Genomic DNA, 20,726 nt, shown 5'->3' with positions numbered 1-20,726 from the left:
GGTGTCTAATCAGTAACCCTTCACCCGCACCTTCTAATCCTCTCATATCTGCGCCCGCCATGTCCACCGTCTTTCTCAAAAGCTATGTCGCTGCCGTTGACGGCCCAATGACCGTCAGCAACATCGTCGTGACCGGAACTTCAGCTGTATCTACAAGCACGGACAAAACGTTCATCATTGGCGCTTCTACCTACACATCGAAGACCGATCGGTATTAATCGACATCGTGCCGGGTGGAGATGGGCGGACGGGTGTCCTGATGGTGGTGAGCAAGCCGTACGCGAGGACCAGAGCGAAGGTTGCTCTTCAGTTCGACGTCACGCCTTCGCCGGGAACGTCCGTGCAGCAGTATATCGACTTCATCATTAAACACAATCTCGACAAATACAAGTATGATGTGGATGGAAATGGATGCCGTTGGTAGTGCACTGTGGTGTTAGAGAAGTTGAAAGGTGCAGGGATGGTAGTTGCAGGCTCGACGGATGCGTTTTTGGGTTGGATCGAAGAGCAGGCCAAAAGCCGTACTGCCAGCATCCCGATGCCTGTCCGCAAAGGCGAATTCTACGGTTGACCGCGGGAATAGCCTGAAGATCCTAGTAAGTCCGTTGTCGATTAGAATTCAGCCTCGGTCTCATGTCATTATTAACCAGGACGCCTAGTTAGAGTGAAATTTAGTGATACAACCTCTTGTCTCTGCAGGCGTTTCCACATGTTGTTACGTAAGGGCTGGGCAAGGCTGTGTGTACGAATCGACTATATCGGTCCTTCACTGTTTTCTCATTCACATGAGAAAACCAGTCATCAGGGACCATGAGATATCAGAAAAGAAGCGCCGTTGCCTCTCATAGCACCCCGCAACACACTGCGCCGCGAGTCGCCCTCACCCGCCAAGCTGCTCCCAATCCCACACCATTGCCGCGTACTCAAACCATCTAGGATAAAATCCGGATAAGCCCCAGTCCAATACCCAGAGACGATTATCGTTGCCCAGGAGCAAGTTGCGAGGGGCAAGATCGAGGTGTGTCAGGACTAAGGGCATGGACGCATCAAATGGTCTTGCCAAAATGGACGCTTTTTTCATGCGCTGGGCTACAGAAAGCTTGTGCGAGAACCACTCGGCAAGTTCGGCGTAGTTCGAAAATGGACCGGCACCCTATTGAAGCATATGAATATCTTGTCAGATTCTGATTCGGTCTACACACATAATCAGTGAAACACAATCCTTCGCACTCTTGAGGTTGCTCGCCGATGGGTCCAGGTCGAAGCTCCCCTTCTGCAGGCCGATAATGAACTTGACGAAGCTGCTTGACATATCCTCTCAATGTCCAAATAATTTTAACCTTTCTCCATAAAGAGAGGCTAGACCAACACTGATCCAGCGTTCGACCAGGGACAAACTCCATTACGAAATAATGTGAGTCTGGGCGGTCACCCGTGATCATCCGACGGGGAGCTGGAACGGGGATGGAAGTGGCGGCCCTGACAAGGTGAAGAGTATCAATCTCGGATCGACGTGTGGACGGATACTTGACGACTGTGTCCCTGCCAATGAGACGGACGCGAATGTCGATTAACGGGGACGGACGCGAATGTCGATTAACGGGTTCTTCAGGTGGTCGTCCGACACTTCTAGTTCTGACCGCTTGAAAAGTCCGAGTAGCTCAGTGTCAGAGAGTGTTGTAGTTCAGACCATGGCCTGAGCTATATCATACCTGAGATATTGTGCACTGACTGAAGAAGGAACAGGACGTACGGTAACTCCCCGCCATGACCCGATCAGGCGTGGAGGCGCAGGCAAGCATAGCGTTCACAAGGGCTATTGCGGGCTGACTGACGCAGGAAGCCTCACACTGTCACTATCGAAGCACCAGTGTCAGAGCGTTGTACATACCCCATGTACATACCCCTTGATTCTGTAGAGATCAAGATAGTCAAAAAATGCGCCTGGAAGGGCACGCACTGTTTATCGGTGTTTATTCCCGCTACAACTGGCTCCTAATTGCCACTAATGGGCTGGCCTCCCATTCGCTGCGTCGCGACGCGTCTTCTGCACGTGACCCATGTACGTACCCGGCAAATTCCGGCGTTATATCCTCCTCGACTACCTTGCTCAGGCCTGCTCTCGGGACTCGCAAGCATCGTAAACGTTTATTGAACAGCCTCATCTTTACCCACTCGTCCGTGCTCATCATTTCTATCAAAGAGCGAAGCATGTCAGAGTCCCAGCCGTTCACATCGACCCTGGATGTTCTGGCCCGTATGCTCCCAGAACACCTGCTGAAGCCGCGCGTTGGCATCGTGTGCGGATCTGGCCTATCGACGCTGGCATCCAGCTTCCGAGACGTGGTCGAGGTGCCGTACTCTGAGCTGGAAGGCTTTGGAAAGAGTACTGGTGAGCATATGCCTCAGCGCGTCTTACGTGAGCCCGAGCTACTCACAATCATTGCTTACTATAATGCATTAGTGTCTGGGCATCGGAGTGCACTGGCATTTGGACTCCTCGGGCCAGGGGCAGGCGTGCCGGTCGTAGCAATGCTCGGACGGGTGCATTGTTCCATTGACTGCTCCAAGTGGGCCCGCTGATGGATCCCAGCCAGTTCCACACATATGAAGGACACAAATTGTCGACGGTCGTATACCCCATCCGGGTGTTCGCAAAGCTGGGCGTGCAGAATGTCATCAGTGCGTGACCGGTGTGGCAGCCGAGCATTCCTACGTCCGTGGACCCGTGGTTGAGCTGTCGCCGTTGATTGCAGTCACGAACGCCGCCGGCGCGTTGAATCCAAAATTTCCGGTGGGCACTAGTGGGTATAGCGTCTTGTCATAGCGTGCGACGGCAGCGAGCTGATACATGCGCTTCTATGCATGCAGTCGTCGCAATTCATGACCACTTGGCGATCCCAAACATGACCGGATCTCTCAATCCGCTATTCGGGCCCCTCGTCGACCCGGATCACCCACGATTCATGCCGTTGTCAGACACGTACTCCACCAAGCTGCGCCGTCTGCTCTTCCTGGCAGCCCACGAGCTTCAGCTCGAGGACTCTGCGATATATGAGGGCACGTACGCGTGGGTGTCTGGGCCGACGTATGAGACTCCGGCGGAGGGGCGCTTCCTGCGCGCCGCAGGGGCGGATGTGGTGGGCATGAGTACCGTGCCCGAGGTGCTGGCGGCGCGCCAGGAGGGTATGGAGGTGCTCGTGCTGAGTCTGGTCACGAACCCGGTGATCATCCCGGATTCCTACCGGAGCATCAAAGCGGAGGTGAAGGCCGAGGTGAGTAAACATCGTGCTGCGAGTTGCGGTTGACAGTTAGGGGGCTAATTGGTGTGAAAAGCTGGCCGGGCAGAAGGTGAAGCAGCCGCCTGCGCAGGTGGTATCTCATGAAGAAGTGCTTTCCGTGGGTAAGCAGAAGGCAGAGGTCATGAAAAGCCTTGTCGCACATATTGTCGAGTTACTGAATTAGAAGCGCTGCGCCAAGCTCGTTTGCTAGAGGAGGAGGTGAATCTGCTCTTGGTCATTTCGTAAACGTCAAACTTCAACTGACCTGGGTTCTGCGCAGGAGATCTAACAATCATGCAGACTACTCATTAGATACCAATTGCCCGGCATGCATTAAGGGATACAAAGATCCATAGATGACGCAAATGCTGACGCTGCCCAAGAGGTGGTGATGAATCGTCGGGCTGTCTGATCGAATGGGCGACGATCGCCATTGTGGTATAGTGTCTCACCGCGTCATCTATGGCGGAGACGATGTATTCAACGCCCCATCAGGAGCTGATCTCAACCCGAGCCGCGTCGCTCATCCGGGGAAGCTGATGGGGACGGCCTGTCGGTATCCTCTGTGCTGCTTCCGGCGCAAGCCTACTTGGGAGGCAATCTCCGTGAGACATGTGAGCAGCAAAAGGTGCGCCTTGAGTGGGCCGGGTGTCTTCCTCTCGCGTGCCGCCGACGAAATTGCAGCTAGGCTGACAGGCGCGTCTGATCCGGAGCGGCGTGAGAGCGACACCGGGGCCACCGGCAGTTCAAAGGCAGAGATGAGAGAAAGCGGATTAAAGCGCGGAGGCAGATTGGACAGGGCCCTTCCTTCCATATTGGGCCACTACCATCAGGGCAGCCACCGCCATGCGTCCCTAGCCGGCGCGTAGCGGCAGAACGAATAAAACGACGCAGGCCCTCTGGCCTTGACCGAGTCCCCGCCCATGTGCTTGCCCTTCTGCTCGTTCCGCCCGCTTCGTCCCCTCCTGCTTTCTCTTCCCCCCGGTGGACTCTGAACCGACTTGCTCTTGCCCTCGAAGAGTTGTCAGCAACGCACTTGGCCCTTGCACGAGGCCAGCGGCCAGTCATATCAGCGGCAGACGTCATTATTCGTTCTCGTTCCCCGACCTCTTATTTCTTCCTCGCGGGTCTTGTTTCCGTCTTCTTCCACGGCCTTTGCTCCTGCACTTCCAGAGTAGCTCAGAGAACTTGGTAAGTCCTACTTGCTTCGTCTTCTGATTGAGGGTGGACGCTGTGGCCCGGATTGGCTGGCAGGATGGGATTGGGAATAAGGTCGGTGGTTGAGTCCACCGTGGGCCTCAGTCGATGCCGAGAGTGTCGACAGGCTTTCTAGACAGGATTTAGCTGGATGTAGAGGGATTACGCCAACGAACACTTCAGTAGACTGTTATTAAGTGCTCGCATGCACATCACGACGATCCCTTGCGCTGTACACAGGCAGCGCACATGTTCTTGACGTGCGCTCCGGACGGAGCGCTCGGCATGCAGGCACCCCCTTGCAAACACATGGCATGATCCTGTCCATTTGGCTATGACCACTCTCATATATGCACCCTGGATGCCCGCATATGCAAATTATGGCAGCGCTTTTCGAATGCTGACGCTTTGCTTACACAGGGCCGTCCTCTGAACTTGGAGGAAATTTTAAGGTGATTAATCTTCAAGTGATCCTTATCGAGGGCCCGGCGCATCGGTGCGGTGAGTACGTCTCCGCTTTCTGGGCTCATCTTGTGGGGCTGCCGATGTGGAGCACGAATAGCGCCCTGCATGTCTTGCTCATGTTTACGTGTAATCGATCACTGCTCACTGCGAAAGAAGCATTTGAAGGCACTAAAGTGATAGTCAAAGTGACTTCATCCAGGCCTAGTCTTGTGGACTCGGCTATAGCCTCTTCGCCATGCATTTTTACTGTCAACGTTGCTGTTCTTTCGGCTGACCTCCGTCCCCATCAGACGCTTCCTTATACACCGTGGTGCAAAATTAGTTCCACGTGCAACCTCGTGCATATATCAATACGACCTGCTTTAATTCCTGTCCCTCAACATCATGCTCATCTACCTCCTCCCGGATGGCCCGCATCCGCGGGTGTACCACACCGTGAACTTCACGGACCCGTACAACCGCGTCCCGCTGCCAAACAACTGGGCCGCACAGCTGCACTGTCTACACATGGACGAGTTGGACCTTCCCACGGCAACCCACGCGCTCGACAAAGCGTGTTGGCTCACGGCAATCATCGACGAGCTCGTGTTCGACATGGTCTCGCAGACGGTCTCGTGCTCCTTCTCGAACGGTCCGACGCTCCAGTGGTCGCTTCGCAGGCAGCCGGCATGCGTTGCTGCACTCGAGGACGTCCTCGCAGACCTGGCCCAGAGCAGAAATGAGCAGGACAAAGAACGTGCGGCAACGCAGCCGAGTCCGAAGGCGACCACACCAAAGCAGCGGCATGTCTCCCTGCCGCCGCCGGTATTGACGAAGTCAGCGAAGCACAAGAAGCAACGATCGTTGCTTTCGTCATTGATCTCGAGCTTCAACAAGTTAGGATCAGGCACGCCACCGCAAGACGTTCCTACTACCCCCTCGCCATCCCGGTCGTCCTTCTCGCCACCCTCGTCACCATCTCGCGTCTGCTGGAAACTTGCGGCTGACTTCCTCCCGCCCTCTCAGAAGACTCCTCTCGCTCAGACGCTCTCGCGGCCACTGTCAATGGTCCTGCAAGCTCGCGCACGCTCGAGACTGGTGGACGCTTTTCGGCGGTTCGTGCTCGCGGAAGTGAAGGCTCGAATAACACCGGGTGGATATGCGCATTGGGCGGCGCGCTGTATGTTGCGCCGCTCTGAGAACCATATGGCGTGGCTGGTTCAAGAGTCCGGAGGAGTTTTCCTGGACTTGACGCGGCCCATGCCGCCTTCCAGGATGACATCGGCCCTGTCGGGCAAGACTTTGGTCTCCGTAGGCGACGCATCGACGGAGGACGGCGACGATGAGGTGGATCGACGTTCTCTCACGCCATCCATGAGCACGGAGACCGACGGCTCCTCAATCCACACCCCAGTCGATTCTCCTTCGCATTCTCCCTTCGCCCCGCCACCGCCGCCAAAGCACACGGGATCAACCGCCCAGCGCATGCCCCGCTCACCCTCGCCGGCCGAGTTCACAGCGGAAGACTGGGCGACGTACCAATCGCTCAATGCGCAGTGCATGCGCCTGCGGCAGTTGCTCGTGCGCATGGACGCCGCACGCGCGGACACAGAGCAGGACGAGCGCAATTTCCAGGCCGTGCTGGAGGTCAAGAGCCGGCGGCGGGCGTGGTCGAACCGAGTGTACATGGGCGGCGCACCACTATCGGGGATCGGGCTCGCTCTCCCATTCAGGAGCTCGCCGCTCGCCCGGTGCGAGTCGGTCACGCCCGAGCTCCTTTGCACGACTCTGCTGGAAGTGAGCACGGGAGATCACAACATTGCAACATTGTTCCCGGTCAGTGAGGAGGACGAGGACGAGGAGGACAGCGTGCCGTTCTCTCTGGCGCCAGATGCGGCGCTGAGGGATCTCGAGAGCGGGTTGCTCCCGCCGCTCACGCGTCCGCAGATGCGTGCCCGGACACACAGCATGCATCCGATGCGTGCGCTGGACGTTGACCTGCCGCTCTGCCCTGACCCGCCTAAACTGCTTGTACCACCACAGCCACCGCCTATGACCGCCACGCGTCCGATGACACCAACCCCGCCGCTCTACCAGCCGCTCAACAAGTCTCTTTTGGAGACGCAGACGAAGTGCGAGCTGTTCGAGCACGCAGAGCGGGGTGGCGAGGACGAACACGAGCTCGGAGTCGGAGTCGGAGTCCGCGTGGGTCCGGAGTTCACGCTCGCGATGGACCTGCCGCCGCCATATGCGCGGACTGTGGGTGCGGAACACGACGGGTGGATCGATAGCCGAGAAGAGGTGTCGTGCTAAGCCTCTTGCGGCTGCTGTTTTCTTTATCTCTGTGTACGCTAACGATGTATCGGGACACTCAGGGCTGAGCGCTGGTTAGCGAACCCTCTCGGATCTTGGTCAGGTTTTCATACATTCAATGCATTACAGCCATGGATTCTCTTTCTCACTCGCGTATCGTCCTCATTCGGCATGCTTCATCATCTTTTCGCGTAAAACCCTCCTACTTCATCGTCCCCCCTCACGCTCCCGCTCAGCATACATCTCATCTGCATTTCCAATACATTTACCATTACATCGTGCACCATCAGTAGACTATCAAGATATCCTAATCTCTGCAGCGTCCATTCCACCGTTCGCGCTCGGACCCTCGCATTACCTTTGTGTACATAGATACCTTGCGCTCGATGCCCGCACTGTTTGTATACCTCAGCTGATGACTACAATGTGAAATATCACTCGGTTCCGTTCACACTTCGTGCGTTTGCGATGAGATTCGTTCAGTCACGTCAATATGTGATCAGTACTTGCGTTCGATGTGTATGGAAGGATGAGTGCTGTTGAGTCAACTAGCACGATACGTGCATATTGAGCACTGTGCGCGGGCGTATGAGATGAAGAAATGTCCATGAGCGAGGTAAAGAGCGAACGAACGGCATGAGCACCATTAGCCTGGAATGACTCAGGGAAAACCGGAAACTACGGTGACGAAGGATAAGGATGTCCGTACCCCAATTACGAACAAGAGAAAACGAAGACGATAAGTTATGTAAACAGAGGATCTATGCGTTCGCGACCTCGGTTTGTCGAGGCAAAGGGAGCTTGTACGTCCTCCCAACAGGCGTGCCCGGGCGACTACGAATCTTTCGCCACCACGTCCTGTGGTCCTCGCCATGCTCAAGCGTCGCAACCGGGATCTCTGGCGAACTCTCCACGGCAGGTTTCTCCACGCTGACGCGCGGGCCCGCGTCGCTCCCGCCGCTCACCGACATACTGCGTACGGAGCACGCGCCGACCGAAAGCACGCTCGACGCATCCGTCGACCCCGAGCGCGAGCAGGTGCGCTCGCCCAGGCCCGGCGCAGAGGGCGCAGGTGACTGAGGGACGGGCGCATAGTACGTGAATGGCGACGGGTCCGTAGCCCGCGTGGAGACGGGGACGGGATTGAAGAGCGTCTCGATAAGGGCCTCCGTATCGCGCAGTCCATGCGCATATGCGAGACGCTCGCCATCGGGTGTGCCGTCCGCGCGCATGAACGGGTGCTCTGCGGACCCTTCCGGGGGTAGGGAGGAGGAAGGGGAGGAAGGGGTGGGATATGTGTACGCGTCGACCTCGCGCGCGAGGCTCGTTCGGAGGCGGTCGTTCTGCTCAAGGAGGCCGGTCACGGACGCGAGAATCTCGCTTTTGTGCAGCGGCGGGGGGCGATAGTCTGTGGTACCGCCAGCGTGAGTGAGCTCAATGGTGAGCTATTCACGGAAATGATGTCGGTCATCTGTACACCATGGAAAGAGAGCGCGTGCTTACCTTGAGCGTCGCATTCGTCTTGCTCTCCCTCAAGAGGTAGCGCCGCGTTACTGGACCCGCATCTGCGTACTCTGCAAGGTTGAGATAGATAGCACCGAGACGGGGCTGGCGTGGGGCGTCCGGGTCACCAGGAATGACTCTCTGAACAAGGAATCAGGAAGATCCCGCGTCATCAGGAACTTCTACATACCTGCATCACGATGAGCTTGAGCTCATTAGGGAGAAGCGCACGCGTCTCACGATGCACATGCATCTGGACAAGCACGCGCACGTTGTGGTCCCACTTCACATTGTAGCTCTGCAGCGGTCGCCACGGCGTCGCCCCTCGCGCGACCGCGCACGATTCGTTCGACTCGCTCGATGGCGTCTTGTGGATCGGCTGTGTGCGCGGGGTGGGGGTAGACGCAGGTGATGCAGGTGGGACGGCGGTCCCTGGCGTGTGAGGGTGTGCGGTAAGAAGATCGCCATAACTATTTCTGTGTGTCTCTGGTGAATTCATTTCATCCTCGGTGCCTGTCCCTGCCTCGTTGGCTGCACTGCTCTCTCCGTCAGTGTCTGCGTCATTGGTTCCTGCCCCTCCATGACCTGCATGGTCTCCCTCTGCAGGCGTGACTTCGATCGCGAGACCGAGATTGTCCGCACGCCCCTTGCCCTTGCCCCTGAATCCGTGGCTGCTACTGCCTTTCTTCATTTTGGACAGTAGCCGGGAGCGCGACTGGACGTGCTTGAACTTCCAGCGTACAGCAAATTCCCCGCGCATAAGTGGTACATTGGAGAGCTGCTCGATGGTCACATGGGCGTGAAAGAGAGCATGCCGGGGGAGAAGCTGGCCGAATTGCGAGCGCAAGCCGTGTGTGAGAGCATGCTGTTGCTGCTGGTCGGATATAATCGATACGCTGCCGCTGGAGATGGACGCCGCGCTGGGATCGGTGGATGGGAACTTCATAGCTAGAGCGTCGGGAGGCATAGCTGGTGGACTATTAGGAGAGGATCATATACCGAAGGAAAGAGAGGCATGCCGCCCAAATGGCCGTGCAAAGTGATGGGGTGAAACAAGCGCCGGACTTCGTCAGACCAGACAATCTGCGTGTCAGATATCTACTCGCACAGGAATGCTGCCGGCGAGTATGCGCCTGGGAAGTATCACGTAGAGGCTTGAGCGCTGAAGAATGGGGCAAGAGGGTTCAGAATTCTGACGCTTCCGCGGGAGATGTGTGCGAGCGATTGGACCCGGTCCTGCGCTGGCTCTCAGGCTGGCGAACTGGCACAAGACTGAACACGCAGCTCGTCGAAATCAAGTCCGCATTGCAGATAGATCAAGGAGTAGATGGGTGAGGGCAAGTGAGAGTGGGTGAGAGGATTCAGGAGTGAAAGTCGTGAGGTAGCTTACGTAACGGTTGCCATTCCAGGAGCTGTGGCGGGAGGAAGTCTACCGGCGGCCCGCGGCAGAACACAGTCCTCAGATAGAAAAAAAACACATTCTTCTTGATGGAACCGAAGGCTGACGTACAGGAACCCTCCGATGATCAGCGGCGTTAGTACCTCCAAAATGTTCATCATTCCATCTGATGATTTGCATCCCGTCCCGTCTGATGCTAAGCAATTTAACATGTTTCATCCATGCGCTTCTAATGGCAATTGATGTATCGACAGACACGACATTAAAGTGACCTCACGGCTAAGACGGAGCGCCGAAAACGACGTCAAGCTTAACCATACGCGTATCACGCCGAGAGTGAGTATAGAAAAGACTGTTTCCCTCTACGAAGGCTGAATCATGAGCCTAGCTCCTTGCAGGAGCTACACACATCAGGAAAAAGGCCTATGCATTCTTGAGGTTGATGCTGGACGCTCGTGAGAGATAATGTGTGAGCGCATGTTGGGAGAATGCATATGTCGCTAGACAGTGCCGAATTTTCTCATCACGCTACGGCCATTCACTCACTTCAACCCACAGACGCCTCTGGCGGCCAATTCTCAACGACACGTTCCGAACGGGCTCTACTCATCGGATATTTCCATCCGGGATGACCGACTGCGTATGAATGCGCAACTACACTGATAAATGCTCCGATACAACAGTGATAGGGCTTTCTAACGGTTTCCATTGACGAAGAAAATGTATGAACCCTCTCCCAACAAGATCAAGGAATAGACAAGCTTCAAGTCCGGCGATGTGCGGCTTCGGAGGCTGAAGGGGACACTCTCACTCCGAAATAAGTGGTGCATTGACGTGCTGTGCCTGACACGCGGACGGGCGGTGATACTGCAAGATCCCTCCATGGGCGACGAGAGGCATTGTGCGTCAGCTCAACCTACATTAACGGATCCTGGTGAGCACCATCAGATCAAAGGTGAGTCCCGGTAATTTGTTTCGCGCCATGGTATTTATCGCCTCATTCAATTGTCCGCAACATTTGCGGATGCCTCAAGACGGATTGTGACGTGGCCGAGAGTAGCGGCACAACAGTACTTTACAGCAGTACAAAATGAACTTTTTTCCCGGTAGCTTTTGCAGCGAACTCATTCCAGCCGGCGAACACGCAAAGGGACCCTCACGCCCTCCTCCCCTGCAACCCGCGGTCGCTCATTCACTCCCAGGATGACCTCGATCCTCGTCTCCCACCCATCCCTCAACTCAAACGCAAAGTTTTTGATCAGCACGCTCAGCACAGCCTGCCAAGTATCCATCAGATCGTCCTCAATCGACAGCGAACATCTACGCACCTTCATTTGAGCAAACGCGAACCCTCGCCCGAGACACATGCGCGGGCCATCGATGAACGTCAGTACGTGCCGATGACCCTGAATCTCCTGTGCGCGGGGCGGGATCCCGCCTGCCTCAACCCAACGCTCCGGCCGGAATTCCCTTGCGTCGGATCCCCACAGTACGCCGGCCATGTTCATGTAGTGGATCGGGATTGTGACGACTTGGCCTGCGCAGATGGAGATGCTGTCAACGCACGCACCGGAGGCCGTCCTCATGGGGGCGGAGAGAGGTATAATAGTGTCTTCGGTGGCCTTTCAAGCGCAGTGTAAGAGACGGGATCGTGCGGATGTAGTAATTGGAGGCGTACAACGGCAGTATGCTCCTTGACTTGCGGGTGCAAGCGAACCGTTTCTTGGACTACGGCGTCGAGATAGGGAAGTGCATGTGTTAGCTGCTCCCATGTCGGATCGGCACTTGTGTATTGTGCGAGCTCGTCGCGGAGCTTTTGTTGTACTTCAGTTTTCTTGCTGAGCTCGATCAGGCACCACTGCAAATATCGCGGCATGTCAGGCTAGCAGGATATCTTTGATAGAAAGTCATACGGTTAGCATGACTGGACAAGTCGAGGCACTGTGAGCATCTCATTCGAGTTTAACAGAGCGTCGATTGCTCACTGGATGATGTCACATAACCGGCGAATATCAAAACTTTCATCTGTCGCGGCATCATACTGATTAGTGTATAGTTCGAGTAGGGTCAGAAAACTGACCTGTGAAACTATTTCCTCTTGAGACATTCGCAGAGCCGATTTGCTGCTCTCCGACTTGACTGCTCAGCGCCGCGCCGATTCATCAATACTCGCGTCAATCGACTCCGACAGCACGTACGTAATAATCCGACTATACTCTTGTCCTCCGCTGCGCCCCCGACTTTCTCCTTCCGCGAGCTGTCCAGTAATCTGGTGGCGATCTCCTCGATCGTCGCATCCAGCTTCTTGAAGAGCCGGAGGAGTGGTGAGGGCACCCTTACGATCGTCGGGAAGGCAAGTCCGACCATTGCCATTAACAGGTCAAAATCAGTCCGAGCACCAGTTAATGCATCAAAGCACTCGGCGATGGAGGAATGCTTGCCCTTCAGGGTGCCGAAGTCGTGCGTGAAGCCTGCGATGCCGAGCGTATCTAGTCTAGTCGCAGCCATGTCACTTGAGGTCAGTATCATTACAAATGAAACAAAAAAAGCTCACGAGATCCTGTTCATCCTGCAGGAAAGAAGGTCTATGAAGTTCATTGCAGACGTTAAAAAAATGTGAGCGTGCACACCAGGTTTGCACCTCAATGACTGCCGAGCCGCCAGATTGAGCCTCGATTATTCCATCCCAAGCATTTTTCACCTGCGTGCAGTCGTCAATGTTAGGATGATGAGTACCGTCCTCGCTTACAAACCTGGTAGGCGGCATCGTAGAACACCGGAGTCAGGTTGCGAATTGAGGCATTGGCGAATGCGGGGATGAGCCCCTTCCTTTGCCTGACATGCACAAAAAGATCAACTTTCATCGTAGGACCGTCTGATTTGTCTCGTCACCTTTTGTGCTCATCGCAATCTGCGTGCATGATGCCGCGGCCAACCTGCCATTCTTATGCATGTAGATTCATCATGAAATAAACGATGCGAATTGGCCACTGACAGTGAGCTCAATAGCTACTCTGTCCACCCTTGGTTTAACGAAGCCGTAGGTACCGCGGGCGAACACAAAATTGACTGCCCTGGGGTCGCAAAGGATGACGCGCGATATGTTCAGCGCGGCCGGCACATTGTAGACGGGGCCGTATTTCTCCGCCCACTGCTCGTACAGAAGGCTTGGGTCGGGCGATTTGGACACCAATCTGCCAAGGCCCAGCAAGAAGTTCGTGCTGGGCGGGCCAACAAGAGGCGTGGTACGTGCACGCCGGCGCAAGTGGTGGATGAGCACGTAGGAGAAAAACAGTCCGCTCAGGCCGACGAGAAGGCGGATAGCGGCAGAGACCATCAGGTTTCGGATATTCGGATATTCACGAGTTTCTGAGAGGAGAGCGTGTACCAGCAAGGCATTGCAGCGTATTTAAATACCTGTGATGAAGACGGATCCCGTCAGCTTTCAGCCGGGTTCGAGCAATTCTCGTGACACGTAAGGCGCCGTTAAAACAAATAACTGGCGCCACTATGGAGATGCAAGCTGATGATGTGAGATAACAATAGCAATTGTCACTTACCAGCAGGTGGCCTTGTTTGACGTGCATGAACGAACTCTGCGTACATTCTTCCGAAGAGTCAGCCGACCACGACACCTGAGGTAAGTGTCCGGAGACGTATGCATGTAGAGTCAGGCTTGAGCTTAAATGTGCGCCCGGTGGACAGCACTCGTATGAGGAAGCTATGCCCTTCCAGATTGATACGGAAAATCTGTCTCTGAAGGTTGACATCAACGACTCGTCGGCTCCTGCTACCAGGGCGTCTCGTCTGTTATATGTTTCTAAGCCGACTAAACGCGTTGGGAGAAGTCAGTTGAGAGAGGTATCTGAGCTGATATGGGCAAGGGAATGTCAGCTCACTCGCATCCTCGTCGTCAGACGCTACCAGGCGACACCCGGATGCGATAACAGACGTGCCTTACGAACGAGGGTGTCGTACGACGTACCTGAGCCACATAGTTACTCGGGCCCTCTTCGATTGTTGAATACTTATCAATACAAGGTACTGATTACTCACCGGTCTGTTCTTGTAGAGTGCCAGGTTGGGCTGGGTCCTCGACCGAGAATATTGTCCGTATTGTCCCATGGGGAAAAGCGGATGATTTCTTCCAGCCCATGTAGGAGCATGATGTGTTCAGTATTTGGTGCAGAGAGATTGAGCAGAATTCTAGTAAGAGAATCGTGTAACGCGTCGCAGAAGTGAAAAGTGCAGTCGACACATCCGAGGGCGCGCGATCGCGGACAAGACAAATCATGTCCCCTTGAGCGACCCTTTTCTTTCTTCGACATAAAAACTATCAACATCTGTATGCCACATAGGGCTATACAATCGACTCTACCGGTGCAGTTTGATATTTAGTTTATCGGAAGCATAGGTGAAAATCTTGATGAGCATTGAGCTGCAAATAATGATAGATAACATGCTCTGGCGAAGCCGCACGAAGTCCGGCAATACGAGATGAATCCAATTATCCAGACCTTCAACAACATGTTTTATGCCTTTGGGGCGTTGGAGGGTCTCCATGTTCGACCCTTAATCGGAAATCAGTGAGGAAATGAGGGAAAAACAAACGAGAAATTCATATTGTGACAATAGTAGCACGGGTTGATGCCGTCAAATTGATGCCGATCGTGTTAGAGCCTTCACGGCGATAAGGACCCGCTACTGACGTAGCGTAAATAAGTTTCCGAACAGGGCGCGTCCACTCCTTTCTTTTCACAGCCACCATCTCGCCGAAACCAACCCTCGACCAACTCTCGTTAATGGCCAATCTCGTTCGCTCTGCGAAGTCCGGGAGTGACTGGACTGATAATGACCTCGACGCCTATAACATCCAGATACGATTTGAAGATGCGGCAACATTCTTCGGAACCGACAACCTGCCCCTGCCCGCAGTCGATGAGGAGATCCTGACTACGCAGGAGGCGGAAGACATGGTACATGATAACAACGCGGAGCTCATCAATCTCCTGGATCTCGCTATGAAACCCAGATCAGCCGAGGATTCCGCTGTCGTCGACTTCGCCGTCCAGCTGTTCAGACAACTCGGCTACGCGAAACGCCACAGAGTCGCTCGCACTCGAAAGGATATTCCACTCTTCATCTGTGGAGAGTGGAGACACGCGAAGACGGACGTCTGCCTCGTCGATCGCCTGCATAACGACATCCTTCTCGTCGTCCAAGAGGATAAGCGTTTTACCCCGGACGACCTGTGCGAGCCTCGAGCTCAGCTGATCTACGAGGTGATTGCCGCATTCGACTATAACAATCGTTTGCGACAGTCGGCAGGAGAGGCGACTGTCGAATTCAAGGTATGTCTTTCATGATATTCTAGATGTGCTTTAATAGCTGTTGCCCAGATCATGCCGGGAATTGTCCTAGTTGGCACAACACCCACCTTCTACAAAATTCCCGTCACCGAGTCCCTCGTGCGCGACATGCACCACGGCACATATCCAACAGAAACGACCATCGTTTCCGCGCATGTCCCTACTCTCTCCAGGCCTAACCGCCGCTACAGCGAGGGAATGAAGCCTCTTGACAATAGGCAGGCCATACTTCGTTGCTGCGAAGGGTTCAAAGGTGTTGTAGGAATACAAGATTTATACTCTCCAGAAGCCATCAGTTCTTGTCATACGAGCATACGAGGCAAGTCGATTGCTCGAAGCAAGATCATGTCCTTTCTTGGGACGTTGACTTTCCTTCCGGATTGCGCAGACCTGCCTGCTAAGCGAATGAGACGCTCGATGCTCGGTCGAGCATAGGCAGAAATGACCACCACCGCTGCCTGAGTCCGAGGCAGACAACGTCGCCCATACCCACCCGCCATCGTTTTCGTCGCTGTCTCGCGAACCCCGTAGCTGATGCAGATGCATGACGCTTGCTTGCTTCACCGCCTCGATGCCACCTCCTCACCTCGGTCCCTACATCCAGCCCGAGGCGCAAACTTGTTAGATGTTGTATTCTGATTGTATTGATAGGATACCACTTACTTATCGCAGTATAATTGATCTCACGCAATGCATCTCTTTCATCGTAGCTGTATCGCATACACGCTGTCTCTCTGATTTCCCAGTCGAGCTTGTCAAATTTACTGCCACGAGCTCCGTTCGTCAAAGCAATCATCATGGATGAGGATGGTTATCTCCGAAATATGTTGCGTATCCTGCACCGACGATCGTATCAGAACGCATTCTCATGTCCGAGACGTCCCTGAGCGGGTGATACTCCAATAGCCTTATGGCTTTCAGCCATCTTATCACATTCTACCTTGCGGAGGCTAATGCACATATATCGGCTCGATAGAGACTACCAAGAGGTGCGAAGCCAATCGGTACCTTGAATACGTTCACTCACGGTGTTGCTTATCTCTCGCACCGGCACGGCTCTGTATAAAGATGGTGTTGCTAATTGCACGCCGAGAGTTGGCCTCGCGGTATCGATCCCCCGGTGCCTTGCGCGACGTCCTCCCAAGCCCGGCTCACAGCGCTCCGTGGACTTGCTATGACGTTTGGGTCGGTGGTGGCGCAGGCGCAGTTCCCTGCTACTATCTTGAACCATGCGGCAGGCGACGTTGTCAACTTCACGAAGCTATTCTCGTCCGACGGGATTCTCGCGGAGGCGTGGACCCAAAAGTCGTGGAATGGACTAACTACGCCCAGTGCGAGGTCGACGCCTCCCCGATGCTTTGGCGTCGACTCGGGGACGCCGTATGATGTGGCTGTCCTTGGTCAGTTACATCATAGTCGCTCAAGATTGCGCGTCGAAATTCTCTGGCATGAAGGAAAATGCTACAAGACGGCCCATAAAATCGACTAATGAACGAGACAGGTTGCAGAAGCCCACCATCGACATGATCCAGCACGCACCACGAATATCCCCATCCTAAATTACCCTTCTCACGAAAACGCTCACCTGCTGCCCTTCCGTGCTGCGACAGCCAGATACCACACGAACGCCTTTCAAGCTTCGGCGTGATGCACAAACACCTCAAGCTACAGCATGCTTCTCATCCTTCATTTGTGATAGCTCAGCATCTCGGTACTGTGCGGTTCGAGCACAGACAGGCGCGTTTTTGCGGCCAGCACGGGAGCGGTTCCGGGCAGGATGACAGCGAACGCATTGACATCTTGCGTGATTGCAGTGGCCAGTATCAGTGCACGAGAACTGAACATAGCGAGGTTCTCGTCGTTTGTATGCGAAAAATCGGTTGATCTAGCGGCGCGAGCTGAAAGTACTTTCTGAGAGTGCACATGGCAGAGTGGGGCGAAGATTTCGAAATTCACCACATTCATGACTAATCGAGTGTCCACAAACAATTAGCTATGAATCGTCGAAATGAGGAAGACGAAAAGCACGAAGCATGCCTCGTCAAAGGCGACTGGTGGCGTTCAATGCAGACATGGTGGCCATGGAACGCTCGCTGAGCACGAATCTCAGTGGTACGGGCTGATGCCATCAACCTGATGCCGATCGTGCCACCTGCACTGGCATGTTTGGGCGCATTAATTGATCGACTCTGCACGACAAAGCCGTGCAATCTCAACATTCTCCATAGTCCTCGCTTCCGGACAACACACTCGTAGTAGAGCCCTAAAATCCATGCAACCATGCTAGGCATAAGATCCATGCGCGCCTGCAATGTGAATAGATGGACGATTCGTCCAAAAGTACGTCCTGATTTTTCGTCCACTTCACTCCAATTTTCGTCCACTACGATTTGTTAGTGATCCGCCTCTGCGAATGTGCAGCATGACCATCCGGTCTCTGGCTGACAGCTCGAGCGAATGACCACCTTGTTGACTGTCACCGCCTGGACGGTTAGCATCGCAGATGGCTGTCAGCCTTCACAGGTCCCTCAAATCAGATGTGGAATTTATCTGGTGCATCAGCAGACCAAGTATGGGCAGTATACGGGCCGATGTGGAGCGCAGATTCTATGCGGACACCTTGACAGCTTGGTGTCACCCACCTGCTTCTCGCGGCCTTGCGTGTATCCATTCCATCAAGCTGCGATGTTGTTATTGCGAGTCAGCTAGTATGGCCTCACGCCTCAACATCTATATCAACAAGACCCGATTCTCGCTTGCAGGCGCTGCACTTGTAAGCAGACGAAGGGCGCGATGTACAACATCCCCACATGCACGCGTAAAATCTGAGTGATCGTGAGCGTCATCGTTCCTCGTCTTCTCCATTGCGGCCGATTCACCATCGCGCATGTTCCTGTCCTGCTTCGCACCGGCACCATCTCGAAGGTTTCCTGGCTGGAAGCTCGAGGAATCGGCCGCTTTGTCGACTCGACTACCGCTGCGTGAATTGTCAGCGCCTGTCTTGTCCAGCAGACGCTCCTCGCGCCGCGGACGTGGGTCGAATGCGGTGCGTCAGCGAACGCTTCCATTTCAACCGTGGGCTGTGACTGCAGGAATGACGTGGCGCAGCTCCTAGGTATTCGAGGACCACGACGTCCTTGCGTTTTCCTTCTGCATCTTTCGAACCTGTGTGCGTGCGCCCTGTGCATATTGCGGTACTGCTATTGACAGCCTCATTGTGGTGGCATAGCCTCAGCGGCGATGACGGGTAGGCAACCTCATGGCCGCACTCGTGGTGTCTGCACCAGTGCAGCGATGTGGTCCACTTGACGAAACGTTGAGGTATGTGTGGTTTGATGTTATCAATCGGATATCATATTCTGATAAGAAGTGTACGTGACGAAGCGCGGCGCCCCGAAGCTTCTCCAGCCATCCCCTTTGCCCTCACTCCGTCCCGTAGCAGTGCTGACAGCTGCGATGTTCGTTGAGGCGCAGCGTATCTATGATGCTATGCAGAATACTGGTCGTTCCATTCCCAGAAGTGCCCTGAATTTTTAAATGATGCAGCAATATCCGCAGAGCCTGAAGTATACGAAGAGACCTCTAGTCGGGCGCTGTATATGGGAGTTTAGATGAGCCTCCCGGATGTTCATCCATCTGCAAGGCACATACGATCCTGACTCTGTGCGTTGTAATGTGCGTGGGCCATAAGCACGCACCTAGGGACACACATACTGACTTTGAAACAATGAACTGTTCGCGCTACGCACATTACGCCTCACCTGTTGCCCGTGTCTGAAGCCGCCCAGGTAAACCTGGTTCTGCTTCGTCAACCGCCAATCATACCGTTGGGCTGTGCATGATCAATGAACAGACGGCGTGCGTACAGCACCCGCAGATAGCACCCCGATTGAATGGCTGCGTGATTCCAACACGGCTGTGTAGTGCTTGCATTGCAAGGCGATGCACGCGGTCATGTGGGGGGTATGTAGAAGATATGATATACAGAACCGCAAACCACGTTGCATGCGATGAGACGTATACATATATTGCAAAGAGCCGGCTTGGAAACTCACACCTGTGACCATCCTCCGCATCTGTTTACTCCAATGACGGACTCCTTCGAATGGAAGCTGAAACGTCTCGCGGACGGGACGAAAAGATGGAAAATCTTCAATTCACAACAGCTTGCAGGAACCGTAAGCGGGCAAATCCCATGTATACGTTCCTATCCATTTACGTGCTCACTGCGTTAGATCAATGGGAGGGATAAGGCGGACCGTGCGGCCTCATCCGAGGTAGAATCTGAGCTGGAACCCGAGCTGGAATCCGACTGGGAATTCGAGGCGCAACCGGCGGTAGAGCCCGAGGTGGAACCAGTCGCGACGGGACCTCTCCCGCAGCTTCCGATCGAGGTGTGGGAGAACGTGATTGACCATCTGTGGGACGATCAGGGTGCTTTGCAGGAGTGCAACCGCGTCTGCCGAGCATGGTACCCTCTGAGTCGCTTTCACTTGCACAGGCAGATCACGATCAGGAATGTTAAGGGTGTGAAGGCATATGTGAAGGCGCTGAAGCAGACGCCCGAGCTGTCAGAGCGGGCGCACTATATGGACATATGGCGCGATTGGCGGATAGAGACCTCAGCTCCGTCAAGCCTGTCGCTGGCGGCGATTCTGCTCGCTCGCAAGCTGCCCCGCTTGGAGAAGCTCACAATCTGGTCTTCAGAGTGGAAGCCGTGGACGATGCACCGCGACGTCTTCCTGCATCTCTCTGGCTTCTCTGTCACTTGCCTCCAGCTCTACTGGGTCACATTCCCATCAATCACTGTCTTTGGGCGCTTCGTATGCGCACTGCCACACCTCGTCAAGCTCGAATGCTTAAGCCTGCGATTCACACATGACCACTTCCACCGCGATACATTTGGTCCATATCGTGATCGCGTCAACATCCGCTACTTGAAACTCACAGGAGATCTCCAGAAAGCTGGGAAACTCATCGACTTCCTTGCTTATCCTGGCATCTTGAGTCACTTGGAGAAACTGTACCTTACAGACCTCGATAAGGATGAGTCACCATACAAATGGGACGGGCAGCGAGTGTTGGATGCTGCCTCTGGCTCGCTCTCAGAACTGCGATGCGATCTTCCGTCCTCAGCACTACAGACGGGTACAGAGGTGTCTACTGCAGGTGTGCGCTCTAGTTTCATGCAAGCATTTCTTCTGACTAAAGTCTCTCTAG

The 20,726-nt window shown here is 54.6% G+C and overlaps 9 protein-coding genes across 9 annotated transcripts; 6 read left to right on the top strand and 3 right to left on the bottom strand.

Annotated features, from left to right (window-relative positions):
• Nucleotides 1-160: 160 nt before the first annotated feature.
• LAESUDRAFT_800851 (uncharacterized protein) lies at nucleotides 161-817 on the top strand (the record flags this gene model as incomplete). Its single annotated transcript, XM_040913998.1, has 2 exons — nucleotides 161-596; nucleotides 651-817. A coding segment is annotated over one exon (264 nt), but the record flags the coding sequence as incomplete, so codon positions are not given.
• On the bottom strand, nucleotides 605-1,779 carry LAESUDRAFT_731995 (uncharacterized protein). The gene is made up of 3 exons (XM_040910149.1): nucleotides 1,754-1,779; nucleotides 1,203-1,701; nucleotides 605-1,153 (listed from the first exon to the last, which is right to left on the bottom strand). The coding sequence occupies exons 2-3, from the start codon at nucleotides 1,401-1,403 to the stop codon at nucleotides 881-883; spliced, it is 474 nt and encodes a 157-aa protein (XP_040758430.1). The 5' UTR covers nucleotides 1,404-1,701; nucleotides 1,754-1,779; the 3' UTR covers nucleotides 605-880.
• A 432-nt stretch (nucleotides 1,780-2,211) lies between these two features.
• Nucleotides 2,212-3,465, top strand: LAESUDRAFT_665490 (inosine guanosine and; the record flags this gene model as incomplete). The annotated part of the gene is made up of 6 exons (XM_040905195.1): nucleotides 2,212-2,392; nucleotides 2,465-2,544; nucleotides 2,598-2,682; nucleotides 2,757-2,804; nucleotides 2,872-3,275; nucleotides 3,337-3,465. The coding sequence occupies 6 exons, from the start codon at nucleotides 2,212-2,214 to the stop codon at nucleotides 3,463-3,465; spliced, it is 927 nt and encodes a 308-aa protein (XP_040758429.1).
• Nucleotides 3,466-3,612: 147 nt separating this feature from the next.
• LAESUDRAFT_528771 (uncharacterized protein) lies at nucleotides 3,613-4,401 on the top strand. Its single transcript, XM_040902824.1, has one exon. It carries the CDS (start codon nucleotides 3,698-3,700, stop codon nucleotides 4,148-4,150), a length of 453 nt encoding a protein of 150 aa, XP_040758428.1. The 5' UTR covers nucleotides 3,613-3,697; the 3' UTR covers nucleotides 4,151-4,401.
• A 508-nt stretch (nucleotides 4,402-4,909) lies between these two features.
• On the top strand, nucleotides 4,910-7,616 carry LAESUDRAFT_528824 (uncharacterized protein). The gene is made up of 2 exons (XM_040902825.1): nucleotides 4,910-4,930; nucleotides 5,234-7,616. The coding sequence occupies exon 2, from the start codon at nucleotides 5,328-5,330 to the stop codon at nucleotides 7,233-7,235; it is 1,908 nt and encodes a 635-aa protein (XP_040758427.1). The 5' UTR covers nucleotides 4,910-4,930; nucleotides 5,234-5,327; the 3' UTR covers nucleotides 7,236-7,616.
• A 121-nt stretch (nucleotides 7,617-7,737) lies between these two features.
• On the bottom strand, nucleotides 7,738-10,074 carry LAESUDRAFT_708494 (uncharacterized protein). Its single transcript, XM_040906689.1, has 3 exons — nucleotides 8,929-10,074; nucleotides 8,739-8,879; nucleotides 7,738-8,680 (listed from the first exon to the last, which is right to left on the bottom strand). The coding sequence occupies exons 1-3, from the start codon at nucleotides 9,703-9,705 to the stop codon at nucleotides 7,997-7,999; spliced, it is 1,602 nt and encodes a 533-aa protein (XP_040758426.1). The 5' UTR covers nucleotides 9,706-10,074; the 3' UTR covers nucleotides 7,738-7,996.
• A 1,187-nt stretch (nucleotides 10,075-11,261) lies between these two features.
• Nucleotides 11,262-13,474, bottom strand: LAESUDRAFT_764365 (cytochrome P450; the record flags this gene model as incomplete). The annotated part of the gene is made up of 13 exons (XM_040913429.1): nucleotides 11,262-11,414; nucleotides 11,466-11,674; nucleotides 11,708-11,759; nucleotides 11,816-11,995; nucleotides 12,051-12,061; nucleotides 12,123-12,162; nucleotides 12,218-12,276; nucleotides 12,336-12,631; nucleotides 12,692-12,706; nucleotides 12,768-12,838; nucleotides 12,891-12,972; nucleotides 13,030-13,073; nucleotides 13,133-13,474. The coding sequence occupies 13 exons, from the start codon at nucleotides 13,472-13,474 to the stop codon at nucleotides 11,262-11,264; spliced, it is 1,554 nt and encodes a 517-aa protein (XP_040758425.1).
• Nucleotides 13,475-14,896: 1,422 nt separating this feature from the next.
• LAESUDRAFT_687714 (uncharacterized protein) lies at nucleotides 14,897-16,193 on the top strand. The gene is made up of 3 exons (XM_040905965.1): nucleotides 14,897-15,488; nucleotides 15,537-15,825; nucleotides 15,895-16,193. The coding sequence occupies exons 1-3, from the start codon at nucleotides 14,940-14,942 to the stop codon at nucleotides 15,939-15,941; spliced, it is 885 nt and encodes a 294-aa protein (XP_040758424.1). The 5' UTR covers nucleotides 14,897-14,939; the 3' UTR covers nucleotides 15,942-16,193.
• Nucleotides 16,194-19,879: 3,686 nt separating this feature from the next.
• On the top strand, nucleotides 19,880-20,410 carry LAESUDRAFT_617257 (uncharacterized protein; the record flags this gene model as incomplete). The annotated part of the gene is made up of 1 exon (XM_040903229.1): nucleotides 19,880-20,410. A coding segment is annotated over one exon (531 nt), but the record flags the coding sequence as incomplete, so codon positions are not given.
• Nucleotides 20,411-20,726: the final 316 nt, after the last annotated feature.

The sequence above is a fragment of the Laetiporus sulphureus genome, assembly GCF_001632365.1.
Source record: "Laetiporus sulphureus 93-53 unplaced genomic scaffold LAESUscaffold_75, whole genome shotgun sequence".
NCBI classification, from domain to species: domain Eukaryota; kingdom Fungi; phylum Basidiomycota; class Agaricomycetes; order Polyporales; family Laetiporaceae; genus Laetiporus; species Laetiporus sulphureus.
This window is presented reverse-complemented; position numbering and strand designations above follow the sequence as displayed.